General features: G+C 38.9%; 1 protein-coding gene across 4 annotated transcripts in view; it reads left to right on the forward strand.

Moving 5' to 3' along the window:
• The window catches only part of LOC126260119 (FHF complex subunit HOOK interacting protein 2A-like), a 204,048-nt gene that overhangs the window by 34,549 nt on the left and 141,553 nt on the right, over nt 1-27,946 (forward strand). For all 4 annotated transcript variants that reach the window (XM_049957364.1, XM_049957363.1, XM_049957366.1 and 1 more), the window contains exon 2: nt 10,032-10,169. In XM_049957364.1, coding sequence (XP_049813321.1) covers nt 10,032-10,169 — 138 coding nt within the window. The remainder of the gene's footprint in view (nt 1-10,031; nt 10,170-27,946) is intronic.

Below are 27,946 nucleotides of genomic sequence, written 5' to 3' on the forward strand. Positions count from 1 at the left end.
CGGAATCGTACTGATCTAGTATTTGCACTACCTGCTGAAATGATGGATCGTACTGTTTCAAGATTTGTTTTCTGAGTTTGACGTCAGGTACATTGTATATGACTGCATCACACAACATAATGTCTGAATATAAAGCACCACAAGCACATTTGTATTTGCATTTCCTTGTCATACCTTGCAAATCTGTTAACCACTCAGGATAAGTTTTTTCTGACCGTTTTTTGCAATTGAAGAATTGATACCTAGCTGCTACCACATTTACTTGTTGTTCATAATTGTTTGTTATTGAATCTTTTACACTGTCACACGCAAGTTTACTCAGAGTGACGTTATGAAAGATTTTTTGAATTAATCTGAACACTGCACTTCCTGCCACAGATAATAGATAGGGAAGTTCCACAGTACCTGGTACATTGTGGGCAAGTAAATGTGCCTTGAACTGTGATAACCACTTGAGCCATTCCTCTTCTTGTTCACCAAACTGTCGAAAAGGTGGTATAGCAGCTGTAGTAGGCGGAGCTTGTTCTGTTGGGTGTGTAGTGTTGGCCAGTAGCTGCTGCGCTGTGTTGAGTAGTGCTGATATTTGCTGTGTCTGAAACTGAAACATTTGCATTAGCTGTGTGGCATCTAAAGCTTGCGGCTGTGGCACCGGAGCAGGGGACGTGTCAGGATTGGTGGGCATGTTGGAAGACACAAATGCAAAAACTACGCAAGACAGGCAATGTAAATGACAAAATCAAATTTTCTGCAATGCTCATCTGAAAAAACGAATTAGCAGAAAGACAAGAAACTGTTAAAGGAAAGCGAGTGCCTCTGCAAAGTAAAGACAAGAGAGAATTAAGGCACCAACAAAATGCTGTGGCCATCAGGGACGGGGTTTGTTTGTACCACCTCGTCGCCAGTTGTTGGTCTTACCCACTTGTCTCGTATGGGGTGCCTAAGGGATGTGGCATTCTCGGAATGCTATACAACGTTCAAGCAAATAACATTAGTAGTTTTATTTCTATAAAGCAAATTAACAATACTTAACTTGGAGATTTACAAGGAGTAGTCGCAAACGATGGGTGTCGTGCAAACAGTAATATTCTTGGCTACGCATTGTTCCTGCAAGTTTTACACACATCACTGATAACTAACGTCCACAATCCTGAGTGGCCAAGGCTGGCATGAGTGGCGCTGTATACACTTTGGTTTGAGGGCGCTACTGTCGCGATGCGGTCCTATTCTGCGCACCATTGGCAGACGTTGTTTCACCGCCTTCTCTGGTCTTGTGTTCTTCGTCGTCATTCCAGTGCTTGTTGTTACACCAGAACAAAATCTACTAAAGAGACTGCCTGTATTATGCTTGCCTGCCTTTTCCAGAGTATTGCTGTGTGGTATGGGATCTTTACCAGATGGGATTGTGTGGTGGTGCTTTATGTATTGGTTTTTATACATTATGAAAAGTTGAAGTTAATGTTATTGTGCTTGCTTCACAGTTAGAAAATTATTTACATCGGTGACTCAGTTGTGGTGCTTCTCATAGTTAATTTGCCTGACATGGTGTTTTTATATTAAAAGATGCCACAACAAACATATTACATCGTACTACTTAAAATAATGCATACATTGCAATATGAAATAACAAATCAAAAGGAAAAAGTGAAAGGCTGGTGGCTCACGGCTTTCTATTATTTTAGTTTTACGACCACTAGCTCTGTATCAGAATGAAATTCTTTTCAACGCCTATGGCTTAAGCATACATCTTTTTTTTTCTACCTCAGGGCTTTAAACTTGTGGTCCAATATGCAAACAAAATTCTGAATATATGACTATTTGTTGTTAAAATTGATTTTTGTTAATTATTTTTACTTTTATGAAAATGCAAGGCTAAGGAGATTCTCGTGATTTCGTTAAGTGAGGATCGGAAAAATATACCGAACTCAGTTTTATGCAAATATGATTCAATATTGAAAATATTGATTGCTTTTATTGTTGCAAAGGAAGAACCTATAATCAAGAGAAATGTCCTACATTTTCATTTACTTTTTCTTGTCAAAATTAAAGAATATTAAGATATTTATTATGACTCTGGTCCGTTATCATTTAGAACTATGGCGCTGAACCTCTGCACCAGTGTTCCCCTATAAAATTTGCATGAAGAAATTAGTTTTACCACTTCATGACTATAAGAGCTGGTGCATACAAAAATTGATAACACTTTTAAGTAATATTTGATTATACACTCCTGGAAATTGAAATAAGAACACCGTGAATTCATTGTCCCAGGAAGGGGAAACTTTATTGACACATTCCTGGGGTCAGATACATCACATGATCACACTGACAGAACCACAGGCACATGGACACAGGCAACAGAGCATGCACAATGTCGGCACTAGTACAGTGTATATCCACCTTTCACAGCAATCCAGGCTGCTATTCTCCCATGGAGACGATCGTAGAGATGCTGGATGTAGTCCTGTGGAACGGCTTGCCATGCCATTTCCACCTGGCGCCTCAGTTGGACCAGCGTTCGTGCTGGACGTGCAGACCGCGTCAGACGACGCTTCATCCAGTCCCAAACATGCTCAATGGGGGACAGATCCGGAGATCTTGTTGGCCAGGGTAGTTGACTTACACCTTCTAGAGCACGTTGGGTGGCAAGGGATACATGCGGACGTGCACTGTCCTGTTGGAACAGCAAGTTCCCTTGCCGGTCTAGGAATGGTAGAACGATGGGTTCGATGACGGTTTGGATGTACCATGCACTATTCAGTGTCCCCTCGACGATCACCAGTGGTGTACGGCCAGTGTAGGAGATCGCTCCCCACACCATGATGCCGGGTGTTGGCCCTGTGTGCCTCGGTCGTATGCAGTCCTGATTGTGGCGCTCACCTGCACGGCGCCAAACACGCATACGACCATCATTGGCACCAAGGCAGAAGCGACTCTCATCGCTGAAGACGACATGTCTCCATTCGTCCCTCCATTCACGCCTGTCGCGACACCAGTGGAGGCAGGCTGCACGATGTTGGGGCGTGAGCGGAAGACGGCCTAACGGTTTGCGGGACCGTAGCCCAGCTTCATGGAGACGGTTGCGAATGGTCCTCGCCGATACCCCAGGAGCAACAGTGTCCCTAATTTGCTGGGAAGTGGCGGTGCGGTCCCCTACGGCACTGCGTAGGATCCTACGGTCTTGGCGTGCATCCGTGCGTCGCTGCGGTCCAGTCCCAGGTCGACGGGCACGTGCACCTTCCGCCGACCACTGGCGACAACATCGATGTACTGTGGGGACCTCACGCCCCACGTGTTGAGCAATTCGGCGGTACGTCCACCCAGCCTCCCGCATGCCCACTATACGCCCTCGCTCAAAGTCCGTCAACTGCACATACGGTTCACGTCCACGCTGTCGCGGCATGCTACCAGTGTTAAAGACTGCGATGGAGCTCCGTATGCCACGGCAAACTGGCTGACACTGACGGCGGCGGTGCACAAATGCTGCGCAGCTAGCGCCATTCGACGGCCAACACCGCGGTTCCTGGTGTGTCCGCTGTGCCGTGCGTGTGATCATTGCTTGTACAGCCCTCTCGCAGTGTCCGGAGCAAGTATGGTGGGTCTGACACACCGGTGTCAATGTGTTCTTTTTTCCATTTCCAGGAGTGTATTTAGGCTAAATATTACATGAAACTTGCATGTTTTTGTGCTTTGTCACAAAGCGGCTTCGTGCACTATGGGAAAAAAAACCACAAAAGGGAAGAGAAGGAAACTTTTTGCAAAAAAAAATGGAGATTGCAATTACATTTGCAGATCATATTAATTGATTACAGAGTCTTCGTTATTTTTCTGAGAAGAGATAATATTTATATCTTTGAAAGTTCACACAGTAACATATTTCATTAAGACGTCAAGTTTGGTATATTTGCGAAGTTATTTAATATCATTTTTATCACTTTATGTGGCAACCGCCACAATTGACAGGGCTGTTGTAAAAGTTCAAAGAAGTGCATCTCTTTTTTTTTTATCATCAAGAAAAAGGGTAAAAGTGTCATTAAAATGAAGGCGTTTCTCAATGTGGTGAGATCTTTTCATGAAATTTCAGTCAGCAAGATTCTCTTCCAAGTGTGCAAATATGTTGACGCACACCCACGTAGGAAGAAATGACAAACATAATAAAAAAGAGAAATTGGAGCTCACATGGAAAGATTGAAGTGGCCTACCCATTTTTCCCCACCTGGTATTTGAGAGCAGGCAGGTAAAGAAATAATCTCAGTAGTTCAGTGAACCATCTGCCAGAACTTGTGCAAGCTGCAAAGTAGTCATGTTGATAGAGATGCATTTTTTGGTCCCCTTCTCATTAGGCAACTTCATGTGCTCTTAAAGGGTATGCTTGTCTCTGTGAGTTGTGCCTGCATTGTTGCTGTTTTTCTTTTTTAAATTTATTTTTTAGTAATACTATGTGCTAATGGCAGTATAGTTGGATCAATTGCCCTGTCCTTCCCTGAATTCATATAAAGGTTTTCAGTATGTTGTATCTTGCAACGTTCAGACTTTGAAGAGAAGACATTTTGTTTAAACCAAAGCTGGTAATTATTTATTGGCTGTCTAAATTAAGCCAGCATGGCACACACTGTGTTCCAGTGAGAACATATTCTCCATTTTGTACAAAATATCCTCGTCACATGTATCAGATCATGCTGAATAATGAAGATCCAAACTACATGTAAGTGTGATGACATAAATAGATCTTTTCACACTAAACATATCCCAAATACAAAATATGGGGCTTGTGAAAATTGGCAAAGCCTGAAGCTAGTCAGCCAGTGAATAATTAGCAGCTTTGGTGTTAAACATTTAAAAAAAATTTCCTTCAATTCCCTATGTTAATTACTTTTGAATACATTATGGCATTGACAGTGATCAATGTGTTACAAATATTTACTATTAAAAACAGTCTTGATCACTATTTATTAATTAAGTGACCAGTTTCGACCACTACTGTGGTCATCTACATTTACATACATACTCCGCAATCCTCCATACGATGCGTGGCGGAGGGTACCTCGTACCACAACTAGCATCTTCTCTCCCTGTTCCACTCCCAAACAGAACGAGGGAAAAATGACTGCCTCTATGCCTCTGTACGAGCCCTAATCTCTCATATCTTATCTTTGTGGTCTTTCCGCGAAATGTAAGTTGGCGGCAGTAAAATTGCACTGTAGTCAGCCTCAAATGCTGGTTCTCCAAATTTCCTCAGTAGGGATTCATGAAAAGAACGCCTCCTTTCCTCTAGAGTCTCCCACCCGAGTTCCTGAAGCATTTCCGTAACACTCACGTGATGATCAAACCTACCAGTAACAAATCTAGCAGCCCGCCTCTGAATTGCTTCTATGTCCTCCCTAAATCTGACCTGATAGGGATCTCAAACGCTCGAGCAGGACTCAAGAATAGGTCGTATTAGTGTTTCATAAGCGGTCTCCTTTACAGATGAACCACACCTTCCCAAAATTCTACCAATGAACCGAAGACGACTATCCGCCTTACCCCCAACTGCCATTACATGCTTGTCCCACTTCATATCGCTCTGCAATGTTACGCCCGAATATTTAATGGACGTGACTTTGTCAAGTGCTACACTGCTAATGGAGTATTCAAACATTACATGATTCTTTTTCCTATTCATCTGCATCAATTTACATTTATCTATATTTAGAGTTAGCTGCCATTCTTTACACCAATCAGAAATCCTGTCCGAGTCATCTTGTATCCTCCTACAGTCACTCAACGATGACACCTTCCCGTACACCACAGCATCATCAGCAAACAGCTGCACATTGCTATCCACCCTATCCAAAAGATCATTTATGTAGATAGAAAACAACAGCGGATCTACCACACTTCTCTGGTGCACTCCAGATGATACTCTCACCTCTGATGAACACTCACCATCGAGGACAACGTACTGGGTTCTGTTACTTAAGAAGTCTTCGAGCCACTCACATACTTGGGAACCAATCCCATATGCTCATACCTTAGTTAGGAGTCTGCAGTGGGGCACAGAAGTCAAGGAATATGGCATCCGTTTGATACCCTTCATCCATGGTTTGCAATATATCATATCATCTTAAGACCATTGAGTAGGAACCTGTTTCTGCTAGAGAAACACTACTCTGTGACTCTCCAGCAGAAAGAGGTTCCTACTCAATGGTCTGAAGATGACCACAGTAGTGGTCGAAACCAGTCACCTTAATTAATAAATCATGATCAAGACTGTTTTTAATAGTAAATATCCCTATGTTAATGCTCAAATTCTTCCTCTTCTCCACCTTTCGCCCTTCCGTTACTCTTTCTTATAGTTTCAGAGAAATTAGATTTTCGACTTAACAAACCTTTAGTGAAGATTGCTTGATACTAGTGCATAGTCCAATTCTCGTCATGTTTGTTGTTAGAAAACATCGTACCATGTACAGTTATTCAGGTTTAAAGAATTTTGTTTTTACTTTACTTACTTGTGTAGACTCATTCTTGTTAGATTTGTAAATGTTTGCCATCTGAAAATGATGCGGTCATTGACCTGTTAGATGACTTGAATATTGTGTGCTTTACTGTACACATGTGTGTTGGAGATTATCACTTGACCATGCTTTCTTGAGTACCAGCTCTTGCAGCTATTTATTAGGGGACTTAATATTGACATGTAATGTCAACCATTGGTACGTATCTCACACAGCCCTCTCTAACCCTGGGAGCAGGGATTATTAGCGGGAAAAATGAATACAAAATTAAATAAAATGTAATCCGGCTTTTGCTTATACAAAGAGAGCTGCTGGGAGTAAGAGTCACATTGAGTGCCTAAAAAGTACTAGTATTGGAAAAAGTGAATTTTGTTTGTAGTCAGACACTGTACAATAGTATCGTAAACCAAGGTATACTTCCATCGATTTTCAGATTCAAATGTGATTATCATTACTGTTTTTTTAACTCTGTGATATTTATGGTAGTGAACATAGGGGTATGTATGAACGGATTTTTTTATTATTTTTTTTAAATTTTTTTTTTTTATTTGGCCTTTGAGTGTGTACTCAATTTAGCCATCGGCAACACATAGTGACAATGTATACATAATTGAATAAACTCATACAGAAATGCATATTTACAAGAATAAAAAGCTTAACTGTTACAGGTTTGTACATAATGTTTTAAAAAATTGAATTGAATTGGAAAATAATTAAAAGTGCCTTGGCAGACAGTTCACACCAATTCTGAAATATCTTCATCAGCAAGACATATTTATAATTTACGTTCACTATTAAAACCTACAGATTGTGACCAGTACTCTTGATGAAGTTAATTATCTCTTTATATAGACAAACGTCTTTAGTACACAAAAGAGAAGAAGCTGATTGAGGAAGATGGTAGCCCATACTCAGCAATGTCTTCAGAAAGACCAACCGTTCGCGGTCAAATTTGGGGCACATAAATAAGATGTGGTTGACATCAGCTTCCGACTCAGGATCACATTCACATGCTGGTGAACTGTAAATGTTGATCCTATGTAGATGTTGTGGGAAAGAGGCATGATTGATGCAGAGTCTTATGATGATGGTAGAAATCGTGGATCGGTCCAGATGTGTCCTATGAACCACGGCTGTGAAGGAATCAGAGGTTGTAGCACTGCGTAATAATCGCCTTTTGTCTGTTGAGAAACGTTCCACATTTCCTGCCATTGTTGTCTTGCGTGATCTTTGACTTCACGTAAGTAGTCTGTATAAGGAAGGTGCAGATCCAGGACGGTGCCTAAGGTTGCCGCTTGTTTGGCTAATGCGTCAACCTCATCGTTATAGAGGATACCAGAGTGGGAAGGTACCCACAACAAATGGATCGTCCGGCCCGTGTGTGTGCTGCGAATATATTCAGATATCACATCCAAGATATAACTGTTGGTTGTTTTGTTCCATCGACTGTTCTGAATGTTTTTAAGAACGCTTTGCGAGACAGATACTATCAATATCTTGGGGAAGTAAGTGCCATAGACAAACTAAAGTGCTAAGTGCTTCCGAAACTGCCACTGTCTCTGCTGTAAAAATAGAAGTGCTCGTAGGCAGTTTGAAGGTTTTGCGGATCTGGATCTGAGGGCAGAAAAAAGCGCATCCTGTACACTCTTCTTGCGGAATTTTGGAGCCATCGATATATACACAGAGAAAACCCAGCCATTGTGCTTGAACGAGACGATTGAAGCCAACGTTGACATTAGTACTGTCCAGCCAGGTCGTACTTAAATAATGGACTAGGATCTGGGAGCAGAGCGTTGGAAGATCATATTCAAAAACAGGTAGATGGGCTGAACCTCATGTAGAATGTATGACAGGTGACCAAGTGTCAAAGCTGGCACAAACGGCTGGCACTTTATTCCTTCTGTGGGATGCAATCCACAGTTGATAAATGCAGTCTCTACTTTGATAGACGGAAGAGACTGCATTTATCGACTGTGGATTGCATATGAACGGATTACAAGCTGATTAATGCAGAGGAAGTAATGGGAAAAATTGTAGGTGCTTAAAGTTAGCATGGATTTAGGGATATATTGACTGGCCTATAGTTCCAAAATAATTTTGTCAACTATCATTCCACTTTTAATCAATATTTCAAAAACACCATGAAACTCTGACCATCCAGAAAGAAATACATTGATCTAGTTTTCTTGAGTGCTTTATTAAGCCTCATAAATGAAGACAACCTACTACGGTTCATAAATCAAACAGTGTAATCCATCATCAAAATTATAAACGCAACAAAAGGTACTAGGATGGAGTACCACACACATAGCTCCAAATTTAGTTTTTTATAATACCTTCAGCTTCATCCACCTTAAACCATAACCCTCATCTCAAAACATCTGGTGCAGTTATAACTAAAGTTATCTGGTCTTCATTTGTCGAGGCAATATCTGGCACTTATAAGCCCAACTAACTTCATTCCTTGTTTCTGGAGCTAGTTGATGTTATGTGTTACACCTGAATCACTGCCTGAACCACATAAGCTTGCAATTTGATCAATATTGAGTGTCATTTATTTTTCTTAATTGCAGGCACATTAACAGTTACAAATGAGTCTTTGTCTATATAAGGGTGGTTAATGTTCATATTCGTTAGTCCTCCACTGTCATTGGCTTCAACATTGTTTAGTAAATTGTGTATCTGTAATCCTGGGGTAACAATGATGAGTGGTTAAAGTAACTCTGAAACAGAAATCATAGTATACTGGCAATATATATACATGTGAACAATAAACTAATCAGTGGTCTGTTTTGAGAATTAATCAATATAGTTGAGAACACCTATGTCTTTTCAGTTAAATGACGTCAGTGTATTATGCACAATCAGATTTTAAGACAGTTTTTCCTACACCATTATAAGTTGTGACAGGTTCATGAACTGTTGTGCTTGAAAATTGGCACGACATGGCACCATCTAGTATGTATTGATGAAACTTTGTCATCAAATTTTAAGACACTTTTTTGTACGCAATTATAAATTGTGACAGGTTCACGAACCGTTGCGTGAGAAAATTGGCATGACATGGTGCCATCTAGTATGTATTGATGAAACTTTATCACCAAAGGTATATGCTAAACACTCAACTGATAGCCAGCTGCACAACTTCAGATATGTGAGTGGTCAGAGTAACCATGGCAGTCAAAGTGTACCTAGTTTGTGGTAGTAAAAATTGAGTATAATCCTGCACAACAAAGGGTAATGGAGATACATGATTAAGTTTGTAACAAGCAGCCAGAGAAAATAGGGTTTCCTTTAAATCCTTGCTATTGGTTGCTGTGTTGTGCTCAATAGTAAACAGTGATTTTGTAGTGTTTTTATTCTTTTGTTGAGTAAATTTTCATTAACCAGCTAGTCAACAGGTGCATGCCATTGTCAGCAAAGATTTGTATTTCATAATTAAATTTATAAGTGAACAAACTCTATACATATAACATTTTCATATCTGATGAAAATTGTTTGGAAAGAAATTTCATTCCAGTCTTTTTTCTTTTACAGTTCTCCTCTTCAGGAACTTTGCTGGATGATTTCCTGTATCACTGGAGGATGGTACTAAAGTTTTATGAAAGAAGAGATTTTCATAGAAATGCTGTGGAAATCACTAATGTTCCAGCTCATCTGGATCAGTTATTGGAGGTGCAGCTTGCAGCTATTACCCCATTCAGATAAAAATGTATTTCTAACTTCTTGAATACTGTGGATGTACTGTCTCATAGCATGGTTATCTTACCTAGCATTTTGATTAGAATGGTCACATTCAAATACAGTTTTCGGATGAAGACATATAATTTCTTTAATTTGTGGTTTTTCAAATGGAGCACTTCTTGTATTAGATTATGTTTCATGTTGACTTTTAATTGGAATAGAGGAAGGGTTGTAACTGACCAGTTCAGTCCATGCAGAAAATTTATGAATCCATTCATAGAACTTGAGTGGTTGTCAGTGGTAGAGATAGTGTTTTTTGTCACCAAATGCTGTCATTAGATTCAGAGAACTAGTATTTCACTGAAACGTATAAAACTACCTACTGTGAGCATATCACGCATAAGAATTGATTGCTGAAACAGATAAGGTTATGCATAAAAGGAAACACACAGACATATTTCTGTTACATCAAATGCAAATATAACAGGAAAAGGAGAATTTGATAGTAGTAGAATATGCTCCACACCATTTCCTTTATGGTGGCTTGCAGGGTAAATGTGTTCTGGTTAAACTTGAGTAGGTGATGGTATCAAGTGAGGGAAACACGTATCATGTGAATAACATAAAGATTCACAGAGGAAGGTGCAGAATTAAGAAAATGTAAGAGGGATTTGGAAGGGAAGAAGGCACAAAGCAAGAAAAATTAACATAATGGTGCAGTCTGCGGAAATATGTAATACAGAAAGGGCTTGTTTGTGAGAAGTAGAAACTTGAAAAGAAAATGGTCAGCTTTCCATATGAAATGTTCTGGCTGGACTGAGACTCAAACTTGGGAACTATTCCTTTGGTGGGCACGTGCTGTGCTGACTTAGCTATCCACCCTCAAATCTACTTCTGTCAGTACCTCTTCGCCTTCCTTCCAAACTTCACGTAAGTTTTCCTGCATACCTTGGGGAACTAGCACTCTGGGAAGAAAGGATATTTGCAGAGAAATCGCTTAGTCACAGCCTAGTGCATCATTTCCAGATGTCTGTGAAATGCAAAGATCCCAGGTTCGACTTCCCGTCCAGCACACAGTGTTACTCTGCCAGGAAGTTTTACATCAATATACACACCATACACTCTGCTGCAGAGTGAAAGCTCGTAGAAACTTACTCTTCTTCTACTTCTGTTTCAACTTGACCAGTTTTGTCAGAATTCTCAGTATAGCCTCCCTGCTTTACTGTTGCTCATCAAGTCTTCAGATTTTTTGTTCAGTTATAAAATTCTTTATTTTAAGGTAGCATCTGTTTTCCTTTTAAATTTTCCATATTCCAGTTCACCGACATTTCATCCGCAACATTATCTGTATTCTTGGTGAACTGATTTAGGCTTGGGACTCACATTCAGGAAGGGTGGTGCACAAATCCCAGTCTGGACAAAGTTTTTTGTGGTTTCGCTTAATTACTTAAAGAGAATGCCAAGGACATTGTTTATATCTGGCTGCTTTCCTTCCCCATCATTCTCCGGTATTAACTTGGGCACAGCCACTAATGGTCTTGCTGTCAGCAGGACATCAGATACTTACCTTCCTTCTTTCCATCCATTTGCTTGTCTTCCATGAATAGATAGCTTCTTTCCATCTGTTATTTCCCTGTGAAAATGGAAAAGATTGTGAAAATTGGTGTATTTATTTTTCAGGCTTTCAGAAAGAGTCAATGAATATACCGTTAGAAGAAATGCTTCAACCTTTCTCCTGTATTCCATCTACAATTTGGGATTTCATGTGTACAATTACAACAGTTACGTGTGATAAGTATGGATTTGAATGGTTATCTCATATGAGTGCAATTTGGCAGGAAATGTTGTACATTTGTGTGCAGTGTGCAAGAAACTATACTATTCAGATACTTGCTAAATTGAAAATGGATGTAATGAAAAAAATTAAAGGTTGTATACGGTTAGACACTCCACCTCCAATGAATTGTGGACCTTGCCTTTGGTGGGGTGGCTTGTATGCCTCAGCGATGTAGATAGCCATACTGTAGGTGCAACTGCAATGGAGGGGTATCTTTTGAGAGGCTAGACAAATGTGTGGTTCCTGAAGGTGGACAGCAGCCTTTTCAGTAGTTGCAGGAGCAGCAGTCTGGATGATTGACTGATCCGGCCTAGTAACATAAACCGAAATGGCCCTGATTTGCTGATAATGTGAATAGCGGAAAGCAAAGGGAAGCTACAGCTGTAATTTTTCCTGAGGGCATGCGGCTCTGCTGTGTGGTTAAATGACGATGGCATCATCTTGGGCAAAATATTCTGGAGGCAAAATAGTTCTCCATTTGGATCTCCGGGTGGGGACTACTCAAGAGGATATCATCATCATGAGAAACAAAACTGGTGTTTTATACCTCGGAGTGTGAAATTTCAGATCCCTAATTGGGTAGGTAGGTTAGAAAATTTTAACCCTTTTGCAGTCAGCTGATTTGGAGTGGTGTGTGCTAAAAATTTCATGCGTATTTATACCATTATGCTACATTCTATTCAAATTGCCATATATCGCACAGTATTCACTTTAAAAATATAAAAAAAATTACCACTTATCCATAAAAGTATGTAGAGTATTATGGCTTGCACAGATTATGATAATGTTTCAAATGAATTTGATTGTGACAGTCCAAATAAAATATTTTTTTAATATTATAAATTTGGTTTTGATTCCATATATCCAACACTGTGCTTCAATTTAAGAAGGCTAACTACAGTCCATAGAATCTACACACATTTCTGATTAAAATGAATTGAGGGATATAAAATTTGTGTTATTATTTAGAAAGATAATAATTATTTATTTGAAGAGAACATTACAGAATTTCCATGTTTACAGTATGAGTTAGTATTGGTGTTTAGGAAAGCATTCACCATGCAACCCCTTATTACATCTTATTACAAACAGTTCTTGACCTCCTTTTCCTTCCCTCGCTAGTAGACACACAGCATCTTGACTCTTTCTTCTCTGGAAGTTTTCTTAAACCCAGAAAACCACAAGGATCAGTTGCATTTTTTTTCTTGCAGACATTCATCTGACAAGGCTTCAATTATTGTTACAGTATATACATATCTGGAAACAACTGTCCTTCCTTTATAAAACAAAGATGCTGTGACTTACCAAACGAGAAAGCACTGGTAGATAGACACAATAAAAAACACACACACACACACAAATACGGACAGGTATACATTCGCTTGCGCGCGCGCGCGCACACACACACACACACACACACACACACACACATATCCATCCGCACATATACAGACACAGCAATATATATATGTGGTAAGTCTTTCCGCGCCCGGGATTGGAATGACTCCTTACCCTCTCCCTTAAAACCCACATCCTTTCGTCTTTCCCTCTCCTTCCCTCTTTCCTGATGAAGCAACCTTGGGTTGCGAAAGCTTGAAATTTTTGTGTGTGTTTGTGTGTTTTTTATTGTGTCTATCTACCAGTGCTTTCTCGTTTGGTAAGTCACAGCATCTTTGTTTTTTATATATATTTTTCCCACGTGGAATGTTTCCCTCTATTATATTCTTTGTATAATATGTAAGAGTTCAGCACCATTCTTGACATTATGTTAAAAACTACCTTCTTCCAGTAACGAAGAGTTCGCCTCTCGTCCAAATATGCATACAGCATCATGTCGGATGTGTCTATTCCACCCATATACTGGTTGTACTGGTGTATTATTTCTGGCTTTTTTTCTGTTTTATTTTTATTTTGGACTTCAATGTCACCAGCACCAACTTTACTTGACAATAAGAGAATGGGGGTACGCTGGGATTTTTTCTCTCGGTACGCACATGCTAGTACCGAACCTGACTTACAATACATCTTTTTCCCAATTCCAAATTTCTCTCTAAATTGCTCTGGCAAATATATATATTTTTTTCTTACAGTAACAGTAATGTATGTACCTAATTTATAAAGACTTTTTACAAGTGGTACTAACATGAAAAAGTTGTCCACAAAGATATGATATCCCTTGTTCAAATAACTGTCCAAACACAGTAACTTCTGGACAACACAGTAACCTAAGCCATGTCTTGCAATCTCAGCCTTATCTTCTTGGCTTTTGGCACCTTTGTAATTATAAATCCCTAGACAATAGTGCGTTACAGAGTCATACAGCATCGAGAATTTGATTCCCCGTCGGTGGTGGTGTTTGTTTGGCAAATACTGTAATAGGGGAGTGTGACATTTAGTGCCAACTAGACACTCATCAATACTAAGTTGTTCATGAGGTGTGTAATGATGTCTAAATATATTATTAGCATGATCTACCAATGGCTGGTACCTGATACATGGGTCATAATCAGGATGGCCTGGTGCTGGACATTTCTCACTATCCACAAGATGAAAGAATTTCATAAGATGTCTAAATTGGTGGGCAGAAAACATTTTACCAAACCATGGAAATGCCTGTGACAGTTTTGTGCTCCAGTATGAGAGCATTATGGGCCTTTTATTGAGTCCCATATTTAGCAAGCACGCAGTAAAATCTCTTACCTCGGTACTTGTCACATTCTTCTATTTCTTATACGGTTTGGACAATGTAGCATGTTTAGTTATAAACTGTTTAGCTGAGCGATTTGTTTCAGTTACAATAATTTGCAGCAATGTTGTAGTGAAGAATAGATTGAAATATTCTATCACAGGAGATGCTGCTGGTGGCATATGTTTTGGTCCTGGCAGCCCTTGAAATGGATGTGGTAATGGCTGTAGTGTTTCAGGTGCAATTACTTCAGTGTATTGTACATCTTTCATTTTGTCTTCACTTTCGTTCACAATATCATCAAGTACATCACTGTCACTTTCTGAACTGTTACTAGTTTCACCAAAACACTCTGTATCACTAGTACATTCTAAAAGTTCACAAATTTCTTTGTTGGTAAGTTCCCTGCTGTGGCGTGGTGTAGGTTGCATTTTTCACAAAAAGCAGAGAAAATAAACAAATTGTAAATTCTTAAAATGAAGAAAAACACACAAAAACAATGATAAATAACAGTACTGTGCAAAAACAAGAACTTGGAATGCAATAACAGAATGTAAACATGTACTGCGAAACACGATGTCAATAAACAAACTATGCAAAAGCGGAATAATCGAACGCTAATATTTCACCGAAACGATGCTCAATTCTCGATAGCTATCGTCCTATACGTAGCTTGAAGCAAAAGAGCATCTGTAATCAGCACGCCAACACCATCTAGTGATTCTGTAAGCTAAACAAGACGAAGTAGAGTACTGACGAATCGGCACTCTGACAGTATTAGCATCAGTAGGGGGTGACGATAGATTCTGTAAGCTAAACAAGACGAAGTAGAGTACTGACGAATCGGCACTCTGACAGTATTAGCATCAGTAGGGGGTGACGATAGATCATTACCTTGACATTCAAAGGGTTAAAACAGAAATTGATAGGTTAAAGTGAAATACAGTGGGAATTAGTGAAATTTGGTGGGAATAGGTACAGGACTTGTGGTCAGGTGAATACAGAGTTATCAACACAAAATCAAATAGGAGTAAGTTCTGGAGTAGGATTAATAATGAATAAGAAAATTAGGAAGGCAGATAAGCTGCTATGAACAGCATAGTGACTTCATTATTGTAGCCAAGATGGACATGAAGCCCACACCCACCACAATATGGAAATGTATATGTCAGCTAGCTCTACTGATGATGAAGAGATTGAAGAAATTTATGGTGAGATAAAAGAAATTATTCAGATAATGTAGGGGGATGAAAATTTAGTTGTGATGATCGGCTGGAATTCAATAACTGGAAAAGGAAGAGAAAGAAAAGTAGTAGGTGAATGTGGACTGGGGGTGGGGGAAGGAATGAAAGAGGAAGCCACCTGGTAGTATTTTGCATAGGGCATAATTTAATCATTGTTAAAAGTTTTAAGAATTATGAAAGAGGGCTGTGTATGTGGGAGAGACCCGGAGACAATGGAAGGTTTCATGTTGATTATATCATGAGGAAGCAGAGATTTTGGAACCAGATTTAAATTGCAAGGCATTTCCAGGGACTAATGTGGACTCTGACCGCAATTTATTGATTATGTACTGTAGATTAAAACTGAAAAAACAGCAAAAATGTCGGAAATTAAGGATTTGGAACCTGGATAAGTTAGAACAACCAGAGGTTGTTGAGAGTTTCAGAGGGAGCATTAGCAATGGTTGACTGGAACAGTGGAAAGGAATGCAGTAGGAGATGAATGGTTAGCTTCAAGAGATGAAATAATTAAGGCAGCAGAGGATCAAATAGGTAAAAAGACAATATATAGTAGATATCTTTGAGTACCAAAGGAGATAGTGAATGTAATTGATGAAAGGAGAAAATATAACATGCAGCAAATGAAGCAGGCAAAAGGAAATACAAACATCTGAAAAATGATATTGACAGGAAATGCGAAATGGCAAAGCAGAAATGACTAGAGGATTTAGAAGCATGTTTCACTCGGGAAAAGATAGGTATCGCCCACAGGAAAATTAGAGAGACCTTTGGAGAAGAGAGAAGCAGCTGTATGAATATCAGGAGCTCAGATGGACAACCCGTCCCGAGCAAAGAAGGGAAAGCCGAAATGGGAGAAAAAATCATAGAGGGAGACCGAGAGATGAATTCAGTAAGCAAATTTAGAAGGATGTAGTTTGCAGTAGTTATTTGGAGAGATAGTGTAACATGGAGAACTGCATCAAACCGGTCTTCAGAGTGAAGACCACAACATGTTAAGACAAATGCATGTAGTTGTACTTGTAAAGATACACAGCAGTAATATAAGTTAAAGGAATTTAAAGTTTATAGAATTAGTCTGCATCAGTTAGTGGACTGGTAAACGTGAGATTATTTGAAATATAGAGTTATGACATGAATTCATGAAGTGGGAAGGGTATCACACACATAAGACAATAGAAGTAGTATTTGCTGCATTTTACATGGCAAGTAAACCAACTCCCCCCACTACCACCTCACCACACACAGGAGCAATAAAAAATGAAAACATTAAAGATATGAAAAAAAAGGTGTTTAAGTTAAGATTCTTGGTGGATAGTGTGTGGGGGTTTACAAAAAGTGAATACATCTGATATCAACAGAACCCTGATAAAATATGAGCTTTCAAAGTATGACAGTGTTGAAAGGGAAGACAATCATTCCATGACAATTCGTGAATTCTTTAAATTCTTGTCGTAATGTCAGGGTGACATCTACAAAAATCGGCTTTCTCAGAAAGCTGTACCAGCAAGATCACTAGAAATCCCAAATTCACAAGAGTGCTCATGTCCCAACTATCCCCTCTCACCTATGTTGAAAGAAAAATGTTCAGATTTCAAACAGTGACATATGCCTAACTCTAAATTTAAAAAAGGCTCATGACCCATGTGAATCTTGTGTAACTCTTCACAGGGAGAAAGAAGTGAGGATGTGGAGAAAGAGGGAACATTTAAAGTCTTCCGTAGAGTCTTGAAATATGAATAATAGAAAATTACTCACTTATGATTTGTTTTGTGTCTAATAACCTCATATATACTCAACACTGAGTAAAATACTACAGTTCTATGGTGTGTGGCATGTACAAATATTAGGTCGGAGCTGGCTTCAGATGTTTCAGGGCATCATGATTTTTGTTTACTTGTGACAAAAAGGGAGCTTCTGCTTACCAGTGACACACATAGGAACTATTTCCTTTCCTTTTTGCTTTGTCTCAAAGGAATAAAAACAGTTAAACAGTTTCCATACACTAGAAATTCTGCTGTTTTTTTTTTTTCATATTTTTATTCGTGTGGCTTGGTGGCTCAGTGGTGAAGTGCAGACTACAAAGCCAAAGGTGTCGGATTCAATCACCACTCAATCTTAAGATTTTTATCTGTCACTCATTACTTGTTTCATATCTGGTGATTTTTGTTTTTGAAAAAATCTTAGTAACACCATTGTTCAGAATCCACATTAAACTGTAACTCCATCTGTAACTGGTTGGGGAAGCCAGTTCAGAGGTCAGAGGGTGACTAGTAAACCACTGTGGTGGTCAAACCAATCTTGGAATTGATTATATCTTTGCTTATGTGGTGTCAGACCAGCTTGAGTTGTTCTTTTAATTATCTTTTGAAAAGGTATTCCTTACTTATCTTGTGGTGTTAACGAATTATGGTCTCTTGTGATTTTGTCAAATGCCACAGCTCAGCTTAGACTTCAGGGAATGTATGTTTAAACTGATTGTTGTGTGAGTACTTAAACTCTATCAAAGCTAGACAAGGATATAAAATGGAAATAGAAAATACTAAAATAGTAGAGAGATGTACAAACAAAGTGACAGTATCGGTGATGATTATAACAGAGTACCTCATTTGGGATTAAAAATTGCTACTTTTGCCATGTGGTGTCATTCATTTAGAGATGGGGAAATGTAATGTGATATTGAGGAACATTGAAGAAACTACAGTTTTTCAGTGTTTTGTGTGTGTTTTCTGGAGGCAATGAACTAAGATAGTAGTGTTTGGCTGATGTCGAATAAAGGCATGTTCTTATTTGTAAAGCATTCACCTTTCTTGTGTAATGTAATCAGTTTTCTTCAAAGTTTTCAGTTGTTGGTGTGGAAGCGTATAGATTTTTTTTTCAGTTTGTCAGGCTGAGAAAACCATTTGGATGGAAGAAATTTGATCAGTGATGGAAAGACGCAATCTGCAACCATTTAATGCTAGGCTGCTGTTGTCATTGAGGTGATGCAGAGGACTATCAAAGGCTCATCTCTATTGGCATTAATCGTTTATATATCGGAGAATAGAGTGGTGTGCCCTGTTGTGTTGTATTGTGGTGCCTTAATGAATAAAAGTATCTTGCTGTGAAATAATTAGGTGTAATCTAGTTTCATATCCTTCTGAAAATATATTTGAATGTAATACACTTGAATGTGTTTAATGTTTCAATTGGATTTTTGCTGTAGTTGTAATTAAAAAAATGATGTGCATATTAAAGTGAAGCCATATTTACCTATGTTAATATGCCTCCTGTAGCTGCGTCTCGGTTGGATCAGGCTGAAAAGTGATTGTTGAAAGTAGGCTATTTTGAATGATGTGATCCACAGCAGATTTACAGTCCAGACGCTTCAACTGCACTATAATATTAAATAACCTATGGTTTATGGTGAGATTGAGTCTCATCTATTATAATTTGTACTCAGATAAGTAGCTAGCCATATACTACCCATGACTGATGTATAATGTGATTGTTTGATTGCAGTAATCCAACATTAAAGTGGCAGCCATTCAATTAACAAAGTCACTAATTAACATTCTTAAATCACTGTCCTTTCAAATAGACAGTTATATCAAACAGAAAATGATGTGCACAGTAAGTACCATTTGGGAATAACACGGTCTGCTGTAATTGTCGCAGTAAGCGTTATTGAAGAACATAGTTCTTGAGATTACTTGCCAGTTCACAGTAAATCATTAAAAACAGAGTACTAGCCACTTTGTAATATGAAATAAGCTAGGCAGTATCCCATGTAAAGCATTTTCCTTTATTGACAAGGCATTGGTTCAATAAATTGGGAGTACAGATCAGGAGGCTTGATGAGCTAATCATCAAAAGAATGAGAGGAATTAGAGACACAGTGTGTTAGTAATCAAAATGCTGCACATTACACTGGGGGGGGGGGGGGGGGAGGAAAGACACACACACACACACACACCACACACACACACACACACACACACACAAGCTTAGATAATGTATGGCAACTAAAAAGCTACTTATTTGGAAAATATTTCATTATGTAAAACATTTATTCCTCAGTGGATTGTTCAAATGAAGTTCACCACTATATGCCTGCAATCTTTGCTGTATGCAAGGTGGAGTAGTGAATGACATTACTGGCTGGTGTACTGTGGGTCACAAGTTCATGTCTGATAACCAGCAAATTTTGGTTGTTTCGGGATGGTTCTTGAAATTTCTCATGTTTTTAATGTTAGCATATTCTGGAATATTTGGTGTTTGTATAAACAACAGTACCAGGAGACAATTCTGTTATGTGTGTACATTTGCTCCTGCAATAAACGTACTTTCAGTGTTAAGTGTTGTCTTCATTGTCGAACTTGCTTTCACATTTGGACTTGTTTGTATTTACGACATGGCACAGTTTAGTGGAACTGCTGGTATTCAAAATGTCTGCATCACTGTGTCTCCAGCTCAGCAATGTAAAAAGCTATTGCGTAGACAGTTAGGAACCAGAATACAAGTAGGACATCGTACGCAAGATCAGTATTTTAAGAAGACCAATAAGATTCTAAAACAGCAGTAAGTCAGTTGTTCAACAGGCTTCCATCAGTGTTTTCCAGACATGCTGATCAGGAACTGATGAAATGGCTGAAAGGGTTAAACAGAATTGCCTAAATACAATAGTTGGGATGGTGTGATTTGTGTGGCAAATGTGAACTTTTACTTGGATAGCACAGCCTATCAGTGGTTCAAAAATAATGAAGAGAAGAATATATTTGGTTTTGATTAGCAATAAGTCTACTTAGCAGAACAACAATTGAAGAAAAGGTCCCAACATCCTGGGGAAATTGCTTAGTCTTACTCACAGAATGTTGTGGCCCTATGCCAAATTTTGAATCTACCAGAAACCAACAAAATTTCATACTTGGTGAAAGGAGTTGCAGAAGACATGTAGAAAGCCACTCTGGTAAAAGACGTCACAACAACAGAGGAATTCATTGAGTGATTCCAGTGCATTGAGGAGACACAACACAAAATTGTCAACAAAAGAGGTATGATCAGCTCCCGAGTGTGGTCCCTATAGCAGTTGTGCAAGACCACAAAGACGTCACATCTTTCATATGCCATGTAGTTAGAGAAGAGATGCAGCAGTTTATGGCAGCCAGAAACATCGGTTCAAGTGCACAAGAGATAGCAGCTATGAATGTGGAGGTAATAGAAAATGTTAAAGTGTATCGATCTTTAGCACATATCCCTGCCACCAGTCAAATGTACTGTGAAGAATGGACTGGACAATCTAGGATTTATGTTACAGCCGTCAGACGACAACCCAGCATCTGACTATCTCAAGCAACCATCTCCTCCACCACATATAATGCCCCTCAAAAGAATGGACATTTGGAGGACAGAGGACCACAAGTTAATATGTTTCTACTGTGGGAGTAAGCCCATTGCCACACCCCAGACAAGGTTACTCTCTGATATGTCATGCCAGTCTCCATCATACAGTGTTTCCAGCCGTTCGCTTAGCAGCCAAATTGAAGAAGACTAAGTGAGATATCTGTCTGTGGAGATGAGGCTGCCACAAATGAAAATCCTCCATGGACAGCAGTCACCAAGATCTCAGGAAATCTCATCAACAGCCAACGTGCCTGGGTGTTACTTGATTCTGTAATGTTGAATTCTTAACCATTGTCATCTGAAGATGATTATGTCCCATGATAAGAAAGTCATTGTGCTGAAGGTCACAAATATGTCAAGCTGGTAGGAAAATGTGTTGCAAGAATAACTATCAATGACAGCACACCGTCCTTCAAATTTTTCATTTTAGTAGAATGTAGTCATGTCAGTGAACTTTCAGCAATGTAACACCAGTTCTGTCAGATCACCAAAGTTAAGCACTGTCGAGGTTGGCTAGCACTTGGATGAGTGACCATTGACTCTACCAAGCACTGTTGGCAAGTGGGGTGGACTCAGCTCTTGTGAGGCCAATTGAGGAGCTACTTGACTGAGAAGTAGCAGCTCCAGTCATATATTGACAATTGCCAGAAGAGCAGTGTGCTGCACGCATGCAGCTCCATACATGCATCCATTGACACCTATTGGCTGATTATGACATGGCGATCGATCAGTAATATTGGGCCTTTTGAGCCCAGTTAAAGCTTAGTTTAGAATGTAGTCATAATGTTGTTCCTAAATGGGATTTCTTGCAGGCACCATAAGCAGTCATGTCATAAACTGTGGAAGACCAGCACACCAGGTTGACAAAGCTGTTAAAACAACCACACATAACAAAGCTTACTGTGGGCAGTTGTTTTCTGTCGGACTTTTTAACCCACCATCATTAACAAGATGATTTCCATGTGTTGATTTAGATGCACAGTTAAACCATGAAACTTTTATCGGTTCTTTGCAAGAAGCTGCCCAGGCTCACAAAAGAAATCTGTGTACCAGTGATGAACGTAAGCACCGTATGTGGAAGAGGAAAACTTTAGATCACTATTTGTCACAAGGAGCCCTGAACACCACTTAAGGTATACGCATAGGAACAACCAAACCAGTCCAGGATGGGCCATCAGTGAAGGATCATGCTCCACTAACATGAGACAATGCAAATGAGGAAGCTACTGTTGAACTGTCAGTAGGATCTAGCCTGACTGAGGAACAGTGTTGGTGAGTGTTAGCCTATATACCAATTTTGAGATAGGTTTAAATCCAGGTTGGAGAAAACACAGACCAACCAATCCATGGTAAAACACCCTATTAACATGGGGGTATAGGGCGTAGGGTATAGGGCATAGCCAGCTGAACAACGCATAATTCAGGAGGAAGCGGAGAAGATGCTGCAAGATATTATCATTGATCATTCAAGAGTGTCCTTGGTCTTCTCCTGTAATCATTGTGAAGAAGGACATACATGGAGTTACTGTGTTGACTATTGTTGAGTGAACAAAATCATAAAAAAGTGATGTCTACTCTTTGCCACACAATGATGATCCCGTAGACTGCTTGAAAGGAGAAAAGTATTTTTCAACTATGGACATATAGGAAGGCTACTGGAAAATTGAGGTTGATGAGACTGACTGGGAAAAGACTGCCTTCATAACTCGTGATAGCCATTGAGTTCAAGGTTATGCTATTTGGACTGTGTAATGTGCCAGCCATCTTTGAAAGTATGACGAACAACCTGCTTCAAAACCTTAAATTATTTACAAGCATTAAATAATAAAACAGCAGCAGTTGGTATTTTCTGTTACCTGTCAAAGGCATCTGACTTTGTAAATCAAAGTATTGTAGATAAATTGATGTTTTATGGGATTGATGATGTAGCCAACCAGTGGATAATGTCAAATCTAATCAAAAGAATGAAGAAAGTTGTACTTAGTAATTCAACCAATATAGTCTGGGGATGTAATTCTGACTGGGAAGAAATTGTGTGGGGGTTAGCCAACGTTCAATCTTAGGTCCACTATTGTTCCTCATGTATGTAAACAATCTGTCATCTAATACACAACAAGCAGAATAGTTCTTTTTCCAGTTGACACTAATATTGTAATCAATCAATCAATCAATCCATCCATCCATACGTACATACAAACATACAGCAACATAAGAAATGGTTAACACTCTTTATGAAAGTATCGTTGACAGGTTTTCTATGAATGATTGCACCCTCTTTAGGGATACTACACCAATGATAAATGTAGCACTTGGGGAGAAAATAATGAATAAGGTGGAAACTTTCAAAATTCATAGGTGTCCATGTTGACAAGAATTTAAAAAAGAAAAAGTGCATTTTGGAATTTCTAAAAGAACTTATTCAGCAACATCTGCACTTAGAATCTTTGCAAATCTTGTGGAAAGACAAATTAATAGGTTCACATATTTTGCATATTTTCATTCAATAATGTCATATGAAATTATGCTATGGGGTAAATCACCTTTAAAAAAGAATGTTTCAATTGTGCAAAAATATGGTGTAAGAATAGTATGTAGTATTCATGCACAATCACCTTGTAGACATCTGTTTAAGGAGATGGGCATTCTGACTACTGCTTCACAGTATATTTATTCCCTCATGGAGTTTGTTGTAAATAATCCACTGCAGTTCAAAAGGAACAATGATGTTCGTCATTACAATACCAGAAGGAGACGTGACATTCATTACTCCTCATTAAGGTTGTCTTTAGGTCAAAGAGGGCTGCACAATGCTGCAACAAAAAATTTTTATCACTTTTGCAGTGATATACACTGTCTGACAGACAACAAAGTAAAATTCAAAAACAAAAGTTCGTCCTTAACAACACATCCTATTCCATAGAAGAATTTCTATTACTGTAATGTGTATAAAGTGGTGAATAGGAGTTAATAACTTGCATCTGCATATTAAAAAAAGAAAACCTTATAAATAAATATTTGGCATGTACCTTATTTACAAATTAATCTGTGATGTGAATGTAAAATGACTCAATCCACATCATTACTATTTATCGTGCCAAACCATCCATGAAACATGAAACTAACAACATATCTTTGTTATGTGGACATTTGAAGAATATATAAACCATGTGACAACTATGATGAAGTGTGTTCAGGCTGCAGGTATCTGCATGAATGCAAAAAAGTGCCTCTCGTTGCCCAAGAAATAGAAATATTGGAGCATCTAGTTAATGGAGTCCATCCAGATCCAGAGAAAATAAGAGCCACCACAGATTTTCCGACTCCTCAGCACATTAGTGAGATGAGAAGTTTTCTCTGAATTTGATAGTACTACCAGGTCTTCTGTACCAAGGCATGTCTCTTGCAAGAGCTTCTGCAAGGAGATGCGTAATGTTCCTGACATGAAGTTCGAGAAAGAGCTTTCCTTGTCATTGAGGAGGCCCTAACATCTTAGTCCTAGCACTGTACGATGAGAATGCTGATACAGGGCTTTACTAAAACAATAGCAGTTTTGGTTGCAGTTGTAGTACAAATTAGGAAAGGTGCTGAGAAGATTGTAGCTTATGCTTCCAGAATACTTAGTCATCACTGCATTAAATGGCATTGCTGTGGAGCAGAGGGAAGATCCAGCATTGCTAGAAGCCTTGAAGAAAGAGGCACCGACCAAAGGAGCATTGTAATTAATAAATGAGATATTTGTAAAAGGATCTGTGACCCACTAGGGTGGAAATGGTTGCTCATAATACAGCTCATCTACAGGCTGGCTGTCCTGAAATATTTCCACAACATCCAACATATGAGTCATGAAGACTGTAGATTAATAAGACTCAGGTTATCACTCTCCAGGTCTTCACTGATCTGTTACTCAATGTGAGCCTCTTGTGTAGTACATGTACTTACAACACATTTATCATACACTTCCAACTTAATAAACCCTCAATTTTCATTTTCTTTCTGAAATGTTTTCACTGTAGGGCACCATGACATTCAAAGCACTCAACCGCTCTTAACAGTTCATCTTGTATATACGGTGCAGCCATCTGATAATGAACAAAACATTTAAAATGAGTAAAATCAAGAACCAGTAAAATATATTAAAGAAAAAGTCATCAAGTTAGCGATTGGTAGCTTAAACGTGATGAAATTGAAGTAAGGAGAAAGGATGAATGACATCTGTTATAAAAATCCCTTGTTCCAACAAGAAGCAGCTGTGTTTATTGCTGAGGTAAGACTATAATCATTAATTGAAGCTACATTACCAGCAGTGTTTTGAAATCCTGTGGGAAAAATTCAAGCATAATAAAAAAATTGCAGTTAAAACAAAAGTAACTTGTAATATTATAGAACTATAAAAACTGTGACACAAATGAAAATGATACCAGGTGACAGCTGTAGGAGAAATGGTGAAAACATTGGATACAGAATTCAGTAGTTGTTTCCTAACATGGTCAGCAGGCATAGGAGCTAAGGTACATAACACACAGATGCATTGGCATTATTCTGGAAAACACACACACACACACACACACACACACACACACACACACACACACACACACACAGAGTGTTTTCTAAAAGGCTCAAATCTGTAGAAGTCACACGTCTAGATAATGGCTGAAATACAAAATTTAATTATTTATTCTTTGTACATCAACTCAAGCTGACAGTTTCCAGTTTAACGTATTGGGTGCGTCATGTAATGTTATAAGCAGACCTCATGAGAGGTGATTGATTGACTCTAATCCTGGCCTCTTTATCTTTTATTTTATTAGTGCAGAATTATTCATTAGTTATTGTTATACATTTTGTAAGAAATCAGTAACAATAACCCCTTTCGCATCCCTTTCTGGCAGATGACCTTCCCTTTGATCATGCCTTTTTAGTGCAGAGAAAGTGGCTTCCACCCACTGCATAAATTGTTGTTTCATGTATGGCTGAGGACGATGCGTACACATCTGATCCCAGTATGAAATCTCCATTTTTAATGACGTCATTATTAGCAAACCATTAAAATTCAATATTCTTTTCTTCAGTAACAAAATGACACACAATCGAGTTATTCTTTTTAAAGGGATCACAGAATAGAGAAATTTATTTTTCCATTGGCTTTTAATTGTCAATCTACAAATCTGGCATGCTTTGTATATAAAGCTTTCAGATAGTTCAGTTTTCATATAAAATGGACCATACTCTTCCTATCAGTATGCTGTGGAGTAGCTATTGCAGACATGTTAACAGACTGACTGCCATGTAAACCTTGACATGTCTTCTGTACATCAAATCAAATGATTCGAAAATTGTACGTAATGAGATGAATAAATCACATAAGCATTGTGACGGATGTGTAATAGCCAGACCATGTCAGGTACACTGTGTTAGGCATGAAGCTCTGCTGTGGCTGCTGGCAGCCACATGGGCTTCAGGCATGCAGGTCTGCTGTGGGTGCAGGTGGGAGTCAATATGCTAATTAGCTGTTGCCCAGTACTGAATTTGACACTTTCTCTCTCTCTCTCTCTTTCTCCTTCCTCTTTTTTTTTTCCCAGGACATCCTTCACATGTATCGTATTCAAGATTACAGTCACACTGTCCGCAGCTCGTGGTCTTGCGGTAGCGTTCTCACTTCCCGCGCATGGGGTCCCGGGTTCAATTCCCGGCGGGGCCAGGGATTTTCTCTGCCTCGTGATGACTGGGTGTTGTGTGTCTTTCATCATCATTTCATCCCCATCGACACGCAAGTCGCCGAAGTGGCGTCAACTCGAAAGACTTGCACTAGGTGAACGGTCTACCCGACGGGAGGCCCTAGCCACACGGCATTTCCATTTCCACAGTCACACTTAAGTTCTGTTGTGTATTTCTGAAGGGTTAAAAATGGAGGAACATAGTTCTTGCAAATCTTCACCAATTTTGAATGATTTCATGGGAACACAATGTGCCATTTTACTATTTGAGCCAGATAGATGTAACACAGTTACAGACTTAGAAATTCAGTGCAGATGCTACAGTGGCACAGATCAAGTTGACAATGGCCTTAACATCATTATGCATCATGTAGCAAAATGACAACTAAAATATTCTTTGACATCAGTGCCATCTCTGTGACAGGCCGGGAAGGTTTGATGTTGAATTTGTACAATAATAGTTATAAAAAAATACTGAGTTAACGAAGTCTTCTGTTCTTTCTCCATTACAGATCTACACTAAACAAGGCATGCCATGTGCAACACATAGTTGCATTCACAAATATATTAAAATTTAGACCTAACATGTAACACGTTTTCTGTTTTGTTAGGACTCATATCACTTCGATTGGGTGAAGATTTTAATGTTTCAGTGTTGTTTCATCCCGTTTTTCTCATGGAAAACCCATTTTCATTTTGAACATCCCACATCTGGTTGGAGATTTGTGTAGTAGCAAGAGGAAGTGTGTCATATGGTAAATGCCTATAGCATTGTTTTGTCAAATACATATGGAAAATATTTTATATTCACAATTTAGCAGAACATGTCACACATTTGCCATCTTAGCTAAGCATTCCTGTAGTAAGAGTGTAATATTGCATTAATAGATTTGATGTGACAACTG

The sequence above is a fragment of the Schistocerca nitens genome, chromosome 5, assembly GCF_023898315.1.
Source record: "Schistocerca nitens isolate TAMUIC-IGC-003100 chromosome 5, iqSchNite1.1, whole genome shotgun sequence".
Lineage (NCBI taxonomy): Eukaryota > Metazoa > Arthropoda > Insecta > Orthoptera > Acrididae > Schistocerca > Schistocerca nitens.